This window comes from Acipenser ruthenus, chromosome 7, assembly GCF_902713425.1.
Source record: "Acipenser ruthenus chromosome 7, fAciRut3.2 maternal haplotype, whole genome shotgun sequence".
Taxonomy (NCBI): domain Eukaryota; kingdom Metazoa; phylum Chordata; class Actinopteri; order Acipenseriformes; family Acipenseridae; genus Acipenser; species Acipenser ruthenus.
This window is the reverse complement of record NC_081195.1, coordinates 17,015,905-17,028,787: the sequence shown is the minus strand read 5'-3', so window position 1 is coordinate 17,028,787 and position 12,883 is coordinate 17,015,905. Positions and strand designations below refer to the sequence as shown.

At 40.0% G+C, this 12,883-nt stretch overlaps 1 protein-coding gene across 2 annotated transcripts; it reads right to left on the bottom strand.

The window, feature by feature from the left end:
* Positions 1–3,764: 3,764 nt before the first annotated feature.
* Positions 3,765–12,579, bottom strand: LOC117414641 (protein ZNF365). Of its 2 annotated transcripts, XM_034024396.3 has the most exons (6): positions 12,217–12,576; positions 10,916–10,968; positions 9,364–10,082; positions 8,454–8,625; positions 6,955–7,001; positions 3,765–6,410 (listed from the first exon to the last, which is right to left on the bottom strand). In XM_034024396.3, the coding sequence occupies exons 3-6, from the start codon at positions 10,068–10,070 to the stop codon at positions 6,173–6,175; spliced, it is 1,164 nt and encodes a 387-aa protein (XP_033880287.2). In that variant the 5' UTR covers positions 10,071–10,082; positions 10,916–10,968; positions 12,217–12,576; the 3' UTR covers positions 3,765–6,172. The 2 variants fall into 2 exon arrangements, with proteins under 2 accessions (XP_033880287.2, XP_033880289.2); XM_034024398.3 differs by lacking the exon at positions 10,916–10,968 and having other exon boundaries at positions 12,217–12,579.
* Between the last annotated feature and the right edge of the window lie 304 nt (positions 12,580–12,883).

The window sequence follows — 12,883 nt, the reverse complement described above, 5'->3', positions numbered from 1 at the left end:
CGTTAGATTATACGACCCGACTCACCGCAGTGTTCGGTTCGGCCGGCGGCTCAACTCGACAGCGGGGCTACGGCAAGGCCTAGCCCCGTGGAGGAGAGTGTGGCTGGAGGTCACTTGACAGAGGGGATACGGCCAGGCCTGGCCCCAAGGAGGACAAGTGTACTCTCAAGAAGAAAAGACAACCACTCGCGGATGACTGCACAGACAAGTCGCTCACATACGACAGACAGATATAAAGAGCGGCCTACCACGCAAGCGGGGAGGCCAATGAAACACAGAAAGATAAAAGGACTTGGTCTTTTTTTAAAGTCGTTGATTCCAGCAATAATGCCAGGGAAACACAACTGACTCGAATCGACTCGAGGGGATCTTTTCTATCAACAAGCTCAGCTCAACACAGAGGTCTTACCGTACCGTCTTGAGAGGGAAAAAGAGGGAGATCTTCCTGTGAGTGACACTTTTATACCCTCGGTGGGCGGGACTGAGTGCGTCATCTCAGGTAGGGGCCTTCGGCAGCTCTGGTATAGAGAGCTCAGCAATACATACCGCATGGGCAGGAATATCCCATACATAATATTGGTGGTTGTCTTCGAATTGAAACTAGGGAACTGGCGGCTGAAGTAACCTTCACAGTTGCCAAGTCCACTTATAATAAGCGGAATTGGGCTTGTTTTTTGAGAGTCGCGGGTTGTAATTTGCATAAACACCCACTCTAACATGGGTTGCACTTGTTTTCGGCTTGTTGTGAAAGGCAGTGCCGATTTTTTTTTTTTCTGTGAGACTGTAACCTTCCCCTTCTGTCTCACAGGCAGCCACTGATTCCTGAACACCTCATTCTGTTGTTGACAAGAGTTTGTGCAGGATACAGCATGCAGTGGTAATTTTGGGAACAAATTTATGCACTTCAGTCTGTTTCTTCAGTATCTGCCACCTCCCTTTCAAGTGCCCACTACCTGTATTTGCCCAAACTGAATGCTTCCTCAGCAGGTGTCAGCCATCCGGACGGGTAGGGTTTCTAAGCCACGGTAGTATATGCAGCATCACCTATATACTATATTGTCTGAATGAAAGGGAAATTAATATATGCTCGTGTACCAGTTCTCTGCGCATGGAAACCACATTTTCACCAGATTTCACAAGTAATCTTCAAAAACAGCACGAGTACTTTACACATAGCTAATTTACATATCAACCCCAACGTTTCCCATCCATTTGCATGACATCGGGTGAAAAGCCCGGTTTACTAGAGTAAAATAAACTGAGCGAACGGAAACCCAAAAAAGCATTTCACACAAGACATTTTTCTCATGTAAATGTCTCGAGTTAAAAAAAAAAACTTGCATGGAAACCCCATGCTTGAAAGGCAAAGCTACAGAAGAACTAAGCAGATGCCAGGCACTTAGACTGATACATTGAACGTGACTGTGTAGCAAGTTCTGCAGTAAAGACATGGTTGGTTAGGGCCCCTAAATCATTTAAGCTAGGCCTGTGCGTCTTTCCATGCAGACTGATTATAAATTGGTGTGGGTGGAAGGAGCTGTCATTGGTGGTCTGAACAAGATTCTGAGCAGTGCTGTAGTTACGATGCTAAGACAACACTGCACCAGTTGAATCTCCTTTGTCTCATCAAAACAAACTGTATAACTGTATATGTGTGTGTATATATATATATATATATATATATATATATATATATATATATATATATATATATATATATATGTGTGTGTGTGTGTGTGTGTGTGTGTGTATAGATAGGTAGATAGATAGACACACACACTTAAATGATAAACAGCAACAAGAAAATAAAATACATGACTTTCATTTTGGGGGGTTAAGACTTGAAAAATAGTTGAATATTTAATTTGAACCTTGATTCAAACTTCTCCAGTTCTTCTGTTTTTCATGAATTGTAAATGCATTCAATTTTTAACCTTTTTTGGCATTCAGAGCTATAATGTCATCATTAATACAGACATACAAAACTATGACAGTCCTATTGAGTTGTGCTTTATAAACCATTTACAAACTAAGAAGGCACACATACATTTTTTTAATTTTTTTATTTTTGCTGAAAGCCTGATAAAACTAAACAGTGACCCCAAATTCTATGACAAGTGGAATCTCACTTCTCACATTCATGGGATTCCAAATCATAACCAATAACAAGACACTGTAGTTTCAATTAACAAATGTCACATCGGGTCCTAATCACAACACAGTCTGCACCAGAAGGACTTATCCTGTTGGAGTCCAAGTGGAAGCTGCACATTACTGATTTTATAATTACATTTCAAGACCTTAAAGAGCAGGCAACTTACATGTGTTACTCTCTCCTTAACTTTCTATGATGTTTGCAATCATACTGCCTCCGATTTTGATTTCCATTCGGATAACTTATCGCTTTGTGAATTTGAGTTACCCCTTAAACATTAAGGGGGGTAACAGCAACACAGCTGCAGCAATCTGTTTAAGTGGCTCAATCCTTGATACTCCTACACACGATAGATGACCTGCACATGCATTTTCCCTGACATAACTGATTATCTTAAAAAACACAGGAAGGAATTTTCTGCATGATTGTCCAATACACATGAGACTGAATTAATCTAAATCTAAAAATTTACACTTCTACTGTTGCTTTGTGAAGTATCTCCATTAAATGGGCTACAATTTTAAAGCATTCTATTTTTATATAAAGGACACATACAGTATATAAGGAGTTTTGCTGTGTTGAAGTTTGTTTTTGAAATTCTGAAGACATGCATCTTGAACAACACATGCAGATTTGTGGAATTATTAACAAATTGATGCTGGCCCTGTATTAATGCTCTTGTCAGTTGTGGAATAAATCATGCATCAGAGCTACACAAAGAAATACAGGGGTTGGACAAGAATATGTAACACCTGCCATAACATTGTCAATAGGGTGTAGATGTGACAAACATGCAAGATGTTTACATTTACCTGGAGTGATGCGAGAATTCCTGTCATGTGCTACAATATTGTTATATTCCATTTTACTATCCCATTATACATGTTCTTAATAATAACGTATTACTGTTTTCACATGAATATTATGTTTAATAAGGCATCAGCATATTTGACCGTTGGGATAGTCTCTGAGGAAATTTGGGTAATGATAAAGTAAAAAATGGCTAATAGGGGAGCACTCTAATAGGGGGTGTGCTGGGTGTGTCTTTTCTCTCACAGCCCCACAGAGGAACAAAATGCTGGTGACTATTAAACATGTCAAATATCCATGAGTACAGAAACAGCTAGACATGATGAATAGGAACACTTAGAATGAGAAAACAAACAGATACATACAAATACGATGCAAATGTATGAGTTATAAAGTATTCCTTTAAGCTTCTCCTGCAAGTCTTGAGCACATTTACAGTATGGGTTTGACATCTGCAGCCAGTTCTCTAAACTTACCAGTACTCTGAAGCTTATAAAAAATATATCTACTGTATAGATGGTTCTGCTGTAAGTGAGGTTTGCGTAATAATAATAAAAGGTATGGGGAACAATAAAGAAGTGGCGTGCTTTTGTTATTAATACTTCAATGGGAACACTGAAAGGTGGGATTAATACTTGTATGGGTATTTTTATATCAACCACTAAAAAGGAAAAGGGATATTGGAAAGAGCAGGTAGTTGAAATCCCCAAGTGGCTCACCTGGTAAAGAACCGACAGTGTGGTGTGCAGTTAAGGGGCGCATCTTGCATTAATGAAACGACAGTGTGGTGTGCAGTTAGGGGGCGCATCTTGCATTAATGAAACGACAGTGTGGTGTGCAGTTAGGGGGCGCATCTTGCATTAATGAAACGACAGTGTGGTGTGCAGTTAGAGGGGCGCATCTTGCATTAATGAAACGACAGTGTGGTGTGCAGTTAGGGGGCGCATCTTGCATTAATGAAACGACAGTGTGGTGTGCAGTTAGGGGGCGCATCTTGCATTAATGAAACGACAGTGTGGTGTGCAGTTAGAGGGGCGCATCTTGCATTAATGAAACGACAGTGTGGTGTGCAGTTAGGGGGCGCATCTTGCATTAATGAAACGACAGTGTGGTGTGCAGTTAGGGGGCGCATCTTGCATTAATGAAACGACAGTGTGGTGTGCAGTTAGGGGGCGCATCTTGCATTAATGAAACGACAGTGTGGTGTGCAGTTAGGGGGCGCATCTTGCATTAATGAACCGACGATGTGGTGTGCAGTTAGGGGGCGCATCTTGCATTAATGAAACGACAGTGTGGTGTGCAGTTAGAGGGGCGCATCTTGCATTAATGAACCGACGATGTGGTGTGCAGTTAGGGGGCGCATCTTGCTTTAATGAAACGACGGTGTGGTGTGCAGTTAGAGGGGCGCATCTTGCTTTAATGAAACGACGGTGTGGTGTGCAGTTAGAGGGGCGCATCTTGCATTAATGAACCGACGATGTGGTGTGCAGTTAGGGGGCGCATCTTGCATTAATGAAACGACGGTGTGGTGTGCAGTTAGAGGGGCGCATCTTGCATTGGATCTGAAGTTCCATGGTTTACGGAATCTAAATTGTTAGGAGTGTTTCTCCTCATCGTGCTAATGTGGACCCTAATCACTAGGTGGCTGGTGAGCTCAAGCAGGCACCTACAGGGCTGGCCTTTGCCCTTCAGAGGCCAGTAGCTCGCCAACATCCACTCTCAAGCTCCTGGGTGTAAAGAGGGTGTTGGCTTAGCAGAGAGATTGGAGGACTCCCAGTGGCAACATTCAGGTAAAAATTGGGGAGACAAATGGGGTAAAATAATTGGCAGCTAAAAAAAAAATATTAATAATAATTATGGCACCACTATCCTATATCCCTATAGAGGTTTTAAAAAAAAAAAAACATAAAAATAAAAAAGCAGAGGAGTGAATATAGGAAGGCTTCTTTAATAGCTTAACCTTTTTCCACCAGGGGACCTGAAATATAGGGAAAACACATAACCTCAATTTCCAGGGTACAGCCCTATCCCTGGTGATAAACTCAATATATACGTAATAAATAAATAAATACATTTTGGGGCGACTATTATTTGTCTGCTGGGAATCAACCTACGTTTGTTTCTGCATTAATATCCAGTGCTGAAAAAAGGACTTGGTTAAGCAATCCCCAGTGTGTACGCATACATGACAGAAAACAACAAGACAAGCAGACATTGTGCTCGACAGAGAAGGCGGCCAATTTAAAGCCAACAGTGTCCTCTAGAAAACTTGGCAACAGAGAGTGAATAGTGAACAGACTTGCTAGATATTGCAGCTGCGCATGGTACAGCACAGAGAAAACACTGGGAAAACCATCCTGGAACAGTTTAAGTCTGACACATTCACAATTACTGGAATCTTAACCCTATTCACTCCTAGCCAACATATTTCACATTCGCTTCCTGCCCCTGACAAAACACATATGCATTTGTACTACGAAGATACTGGAAATTAAATATTTGGCAATGTTTATTCTTAATTGGAAACAGCAGCATGGTTGAGTTTTGAGAAATACTTCAGTCTTCGGAATAGATGAATTAACAGGGTCTCGGGGGCACATAGATTGTTTGTTTAGATGATGTTCAAACTGTAGTGTCATCATAAGTAATCTTTTCCATTGCCTAAAATGTATTTATTTTTTCTCTCTCTCTCGTGGGCTGAGTGGGGGAACTTTCTCTCACTTAATTTAGAGTCACAGACAAGACAAAAGATACTTAGGAATCTATCAGATTGAAGTAGCAGGAGAGAGATGTTGCAGCAGAGTCATACCAAGGTGCCAGAAGCTTTTCCAAGCTTTTTGCAAAACCTAATCAAAATACACATTTGGCAGGTGGAACTACTGAACCCTGTCATACAGGTTAAAACTCTTGGAAAGGTGCACCCAACCAAAATGGAGTTCTGTAGCCATATTAGTGCTACCTTGCCTCTTTTAAAAACAACTATTGCAGTGACAGCAGCTTCCAAGGAAAATCAAGATCAACGGTCAATTTGAAGCGCTGGAAAGGTTAACAGAGGGACAAGACTTTTCTTCCTATAGGTACACTGCAGCTGCTAATTACTGTAGATACTTTGATAGTATCTCTAGTTAGGTGTAAGAGAAAATGAATTGTGTTAGCTGAAATTAAATACCCCAGATGTATTGTATTTTTTTAGGATATAATTCTTGTTTAGTTGTGTTTCATCCGACTATGATTAGCAAGTTCATATGCTTCGTATCCCGCTATTCTTCTCTGCTGATACCACACTTCGCTCCTGCAGTCGTTAGGTTTATAGACCCCTGAAGAGCTGCTGAATTGTCTGGAACCCAGTCTGTCCTTCGAGGATTTCAGGAAAGCCCTTCCCTTCTGAAAAGAATGCATTTTCATCTCAGGAATGGTGGTTAATGCTGGCTGACCCTCTGGTGACCTGCAATTACAAAGCCAGTTTCAGTGCGTTTCTAGTGGTTTAGTGAAAAGGCAAAACTGCTGGGTAATTAGCAAACAAAGCTGTCTCGGTTAAAGCCAGCATTTCATTGCATACTCCCGTGTCGCTTTTGTAGAAGGTTTTGATTCAAACTAAATTCAGGTGTGAGGTTTCTGTGTCAAAGTTGTTCTGAAGTTTTTGTTGAGGTTTTAAAGGCTGGACCTGATTTAGCATCAGTTACCAAACAAATGATAAGAAATCATATTTAATGAAAATATTAGTAACATACACCCAACATCACAGCTGTAAATACAATATTAAGAGCTCTTAGTATCATGAAAACAAAGATCATATGCTAGCATACGTAATATGCAGTAATTAAATTGTGTTCCACATGTTCAAACAGTCAGAAATTCTAAAGTCTTATTTTCTGGACCCTCTTACACCTCTGACCACAAAAAAGTTAAATGCGTGTTCACAAGACTGTATGAACCACAAACTTGTTTATGAACACATTCATATGGCTGAAAACTTGCTTGTTACTCACCTGGCTTTGGCAATTTTGTGTTCACAGTTTGCAACAGTCTGGTTAACCTAGGAAACAAGAGAATTGTGACAATTATTAATTATTAGAAAATGATTCAGTACCATCAGCTCAGCTGGAGCTCAGACAGCATCTTTCAACAACAAACAAGACATGGACAGTTCAGCAATATCGATCAATTCGGATAGCAGGAACTCTCCAGATGAATCATAAGATAATCTAACAAGTAAAAAATGTTTAATAAACTTTTATTTTCTCTCATTACTGTATATATATGATTCCTAATTTTTTCCCCAGCGGAAGGGTACCCGATGAATCATTACAAGTTCAAAGAAAATCTAGGTTTTAAAGTGTTGTTTTAAAGAAAACAATGATAAAAATCATTTTCTAATAGCGATAGTGCCCTCTCGATGAAGGCTCTACCGTGTGGTAGTTGACCTTGACTTGGCACCCTCACCTTCGGCTTGGGACACATAACTCCTGTTGGGGTCAACTACCAAGATTCATTATTGTTGTCCTTTGAAACTTAAAGAGCAACTTTTTCTGGGTCTGAATGCATCCCAAAAAACCTCTCAAACATGTCTTCTCTCCAAGTTCAGCTCGTATACCAGATAATAAACAATAACCTGCAGCACTGACAGTGCTCAAATTCTTTCTTTTTTTTAAAAATGTTGACCTGGTATAGTTATGTGTCTATTGCAGTTTATTATTTTGAAAACGCTTTAAAATTGATCACAAAAGGATGCTCGGGTACAACAGCACCCCATTTGTCTTGCTTCAACCGCTTCCATTTTTGCATGTGTTGCTTTGAAAATGGCGTAATAGGAACAATTCCTGGACCTCTTATGCCAATGACGTGCGTCAATGAGAAAGCCCTTTAAAATTGTGCCAAGCTTCAAAAGCGGCCTGTTGTAAAAGGGCACTCAAGAAGAGAGAGCGTCATTAGATCATTAGTATAAAACGTGAATTGAATGAAGGTTTCCTTGTGAATAACAAATAAGAGTTTATCCACAATGACCGTGCCTTCAGCTGATAGCACAGGGTGCATTAATAATGAAGCGAGGAGGCTTCTGTTGTCTTGCGTGAGGTTTGGAGAAAAGGATCTGCTGTTTAAAAAGGATCAAGACTAAATGAGGAAGAAAAAGTTCAAAAGATATAGCTAATTAGTTTAATTGAGGCACTGTACTGTAGTACTGTAATGAGGACCTTTTATTTATGGCGCCATTAGCTAGTTCTGTAAAGCAGCAACATAATCATTGTATTTTACATTGAAATGTGCTGGATGGCTCTGCACTCTTTAACTACTTTATTAAGACTCCACCCTCCCCACCTTCACCTCCACATCTACATTGGACCCTCTACACTAACATGTATGTAATAACCAGAATGTGTCCTTTAAGAAAGAAAGAGAAGCATGGACTATGTTACCTTGTTGTACAGTATTTGGGTGGAAATCTCAATATGCACATACACTTGGCATCTCGTAGAATCCAAATACTCACAGTGTGTTTTTTGCAGTCGCGGTGTCTGGAAGCACTTTGATAGTATTCCAGATGCCTCTCAGCCAGGGCTATCCTCTGTAAAAGGTTCTCTATAAAGTGCTGAAGCCGGGCTTTCCCACAGACTTCATGCTGAACCGTGGCCTCCAGAAAGTGATGAATACTGATTACTTCCCTAGAAACAATTAACAATATGAAAATGTGGAAAAAGAACAGGAGAATAAATGGGAAATGAATGACTGCAGTTCATTTAGCATGTTCTAGAAATGCTGGGGCAATGAATGCAATAATTACCTTCCATTAGTACATTTGTCACACTGGTTACAATAGAGACACTTTTCTTTTTGCTTGAAGTCTCCCCACATGACGGAAGGGAGTCATGGACACGTGTAATGTTAAGCTGGCACAGTTAAGTGTCTATTGTGGTTTGCGGAAAGTGGTTACTAGGCAGTTTCCGGACCACTTCTCACAAACGGTAAACAGCTCCACTTGCTGTGGAGTCCTGCACTCAACTCCTCTACGTGGCAGTGATTTAAGTGCTGTTGCAGGTTGAGGCAGCACACACCCATATTTCTATTCATGCAACATTTAATTTGGTTGGTAGATGGTGAAAAACCAACATTGCAAAAGCAAGACACAAAATAGTAAAATATCTCAACAGCTTTGCATCCAAAGATGAGCATAATCTTTAACCTGGCACAGCAATGTCATGGATTGCAAGATCCAGAAACTGCAGTCTGTTCAATTGATCTAGACAGTGACGGATCTAAATACCGTCATTGTTTAAATACGAAACTGGGACCAACCCTGGCATTTGACTTACTTTTGAAGATGAAAATACACCGATGAGACACACAGAGTTAGAGGATTTAAAAGATGGAGGTATTTTTTGCCTATTAAAATGGATACTCACCGTTCCTTCCTCTCCAGCTCTCGTTCAGACTCAGTAAGCTGCTGCCGTAGAGCCGCGATGACCTCAACAGCCGTGTCCACCTGTCTGCTCAGGGCCCTCTCTCGTGCCAAGACCTCCCTCTTCTCCCGAGACAGGTGCACAAACTCAGCCCGGGTATTCACCAGCTCCGTGTTCTTCTGTGCCAACTCGCTGGTCACCTTCTCCAGCCTCTTCTCTATCGTGCACTCTGCCGCCTTCATCATCTCATCAAGCCTTTCCCGCACATGGCTCTCGATTGAGATTGTCAAAGCCGATTGGCTGCCTGCAGGCACCAACCTGCATGATCCAGTTTTGAGGTGCTCAGGCGGTCTCTTATATGCGAGGGTTTGTGGTTTGTCCCTTTCTGTATCCTTGAACTTTTTGTCTGCCAGGTCTTGAAACTGGAGTGAATAGCGTTTTTTGCAGTTTTCAGTGCTGCTGGTGTTTATGGTTTTCTCCAGCAGGTAGTCAAGTGGTTTACATGCAGAGGCTAGACTGTACTTGGTGATGTTGTGCATGGTTTCATAGGTATGGCTGTACTCCAAGTGTGCCCTCAAAGATGACAGGCTTCTGAACCTCTTCTGCTCCCCACATCGCGGGCAGCGGAATGGCAACTGCTCACGGGCACTGCTGTTTTCCGGTGACTCGTTGCAAAGTGTCTCCTTCCTTTCATATAACTTCTGCTGCATTTCATTAAAAGCCTGAAATATGATGTTGTACAGAGTAATCTGAGAACATTGAGCAGGGTTTTTTTCAGAATGTAGACTAAGTCTGTTCTCCAAAGCACAACTAAAGAAAACATTTTAAAATGTACGTTAAGCGAGCAGCTGGGTAGGGGTTATAGATATCTTAGTATCAATTTCTGTTTCTGTTTTTTTGGCATTCACATCCTGGATACAAAGCGTATTCAACCAGTTTGTCTGAGAGTATTATGTTGAACATTGTACATAACAAAACAAAGTGTGATATAACTACAGAAAGAACATTAAGCTAGATATTCAGTTGCAGAAGAAGTGAAATATTAAAAGTTTCTGTATTACTATAAAAAGTAAATCCTCTGCTGACTGGCTATACTTGGAGCTGGAAGTTAAAAGGGATTTATTTATATCAATTACATTTTCCTAACATTTCATTTCTTACCTGTTTAATATCATATAAACTGTAGTTTCTGCTTATATCATTTCATGCCATGCTTACTATCCATTCCAGCAAACGTTGCTTCTGAGAAGACATATTCTGAGGAAGTGTGTCAGGGAAGAATATCAGTTTTGCACAGGATTAAGAGTACAATTTGTCATTGATGGGCTGCAGTGCACGGCTCAACACTAATATGCTTCCCCAACACTTCAGCTTCAAGGAGTCTTTTTAGAAGCAGTGTTTGCTTGCATAATTAGTACACATGGCGACCAATTATCTAAGCAGAAACATCAATATAGAATAATTATCTTTCACACATAAAATATTTTTTAAAATATCAGGAAAATGTACTGTTTTCAAGCACAAGCTGCCCTGAGAGGTACTGTATGAACCATACCAAAATGTCAGGCTGCTGGTTCTTTTCAGCAAAAAGAAACTTCAAAGTATCCCCTGTAAATGATTAAGACAAATATACAGTTAATGAATCATTACAAAGAGTATGAATCAAGATTTAAAAATACATTCTTATGTCTTGTAGGCTTTTTTCATCAGAATAACAGTGGGGCTAGTGATAATGTTACAGCTGTGTGGTCCAGTGGTTAAAGAAACGGGCTTGTAAGCAGGAGGTCCCCGGTTCAAATCCCACCTCAGCCACTGACTCATTGTGTGACCCTGAGCAAGTCACTTAACCTCCTTGTGCTCCGTCTTTTGGGTGAGACGTAATTGTAAGTGACTCTGCAGCTGATGCATAGTTCACACACCCTAGTCTCTGTAAGTCGCCTTGGATAAAGGCGTCTGCTAAATAAACAAATAATAACATGTTAATATTATACTAAATATAAACTTGGATTGTAATATCACATTCAGAGAAGCAGTGTAGAACTAAAGGGGACAAGGCATCACAAATGAAAAAGCATTCAACACTAAAAAAATACAATATTTTAAATCTGCCTCTTGTGCAACTAGATTTCACACTGTTGGGCACCTCATTATAGGCCAATTCTTGCACTGGTAATTACAAATACACTGTTCTTTTTTCCAGCAAAAAAGATAAAATATTAGCAATATATAACAGAATAGATCTCATGATTTACCAATGCAAAATACATTCAGGTTTCAATGAATACATTAAATGCTGCCCCAATCTGAATGTAACGTGGTATCCCATTTTTGTTCTGTAACTACGGCCAGAGTATCGTCCTACTGTGCTAGATTAGGATATAGCACTAAATCTGCAGTCTAGTGAATCAGCACATTAGAATTCCCTGCAAAATGAAATAAAAAATGATGCAAGACCATGGAAATGATACAACCCACATTAAATCAAATGGAGACTGTTCAGACTGTACAGTTTATACCTTTTATATACATTTTAGGAAAGGTTTTTCTTTTGGTGGGATTGTTTATAAACCGGGCTAGATTTACCTACAAAAAATGTCGCAGATATTAAAACAAATTAAATGCTCCTACTATTAACGAATGGTTTACTGTTCGCAGACAACAAAGCACGGATCACCGATATAGGTAACATTTTACACAAACAATACAAGCCGCATAAATGCGAGTTGCTTGATGCAAATCAAACCTTTGATCTTCATACAATTGATGATTCTAACCTTGACATTATTTTCAAACGAATGCAATACCCATTGCAACATGCAGGTCGGTTCAACTATTGTATTTTACAAACAATTTTACCTGTATGCTTGGAGTGTCATTAGTTGTGTAGTTTGTCTGCCAGGTATACTGTAATACTGCCCCTGCTTTCTTGTCTAGCAATCCAGTAAGCCAATGGGTGAGCTCTCGTGTCCCAAAGCAAGCTGCGCCTGACGGCTCTCCGTTTGACGTCACACGCAGCTACGAGACAAACGCCTTCCCAGAGCTTGCTATGGAATATGGAAGGCCATCTGGGTCAAAAATGTGTGCTGTTAAGTACACGTTTCAAATAAATTATTACGCATAGTATAGAAGGCCATCTGGGTCAAAAACGCATTGTGTAGTACACGTTTCAAATATTCGTTACACGTACTCATTTGGACCAATCAAATCACAGAAATGACTACGTCTATCAATTTTAATTGGTACGTGTTCTAAGAAGATGACGAGAGCTACGTATTTCCTACATTAGTGGCTTGTCGTGAAAACGTATTCGCTTGTAATCGCTTCTTATGCACAACGTAATTGGCACAGTAACCAGTAACCTTTGGTGTATCAAAATTTAGACAAGAAGACATCAATTTAAAATAGAGATTTTGTTTAACTTTATTGTAACAGTATACATATCATGGATTAGTACATTATGTTTAATTTACTATGAATTACTATTTTATATCGTTTAATTAATTTATTTATGTAACACTTTAAA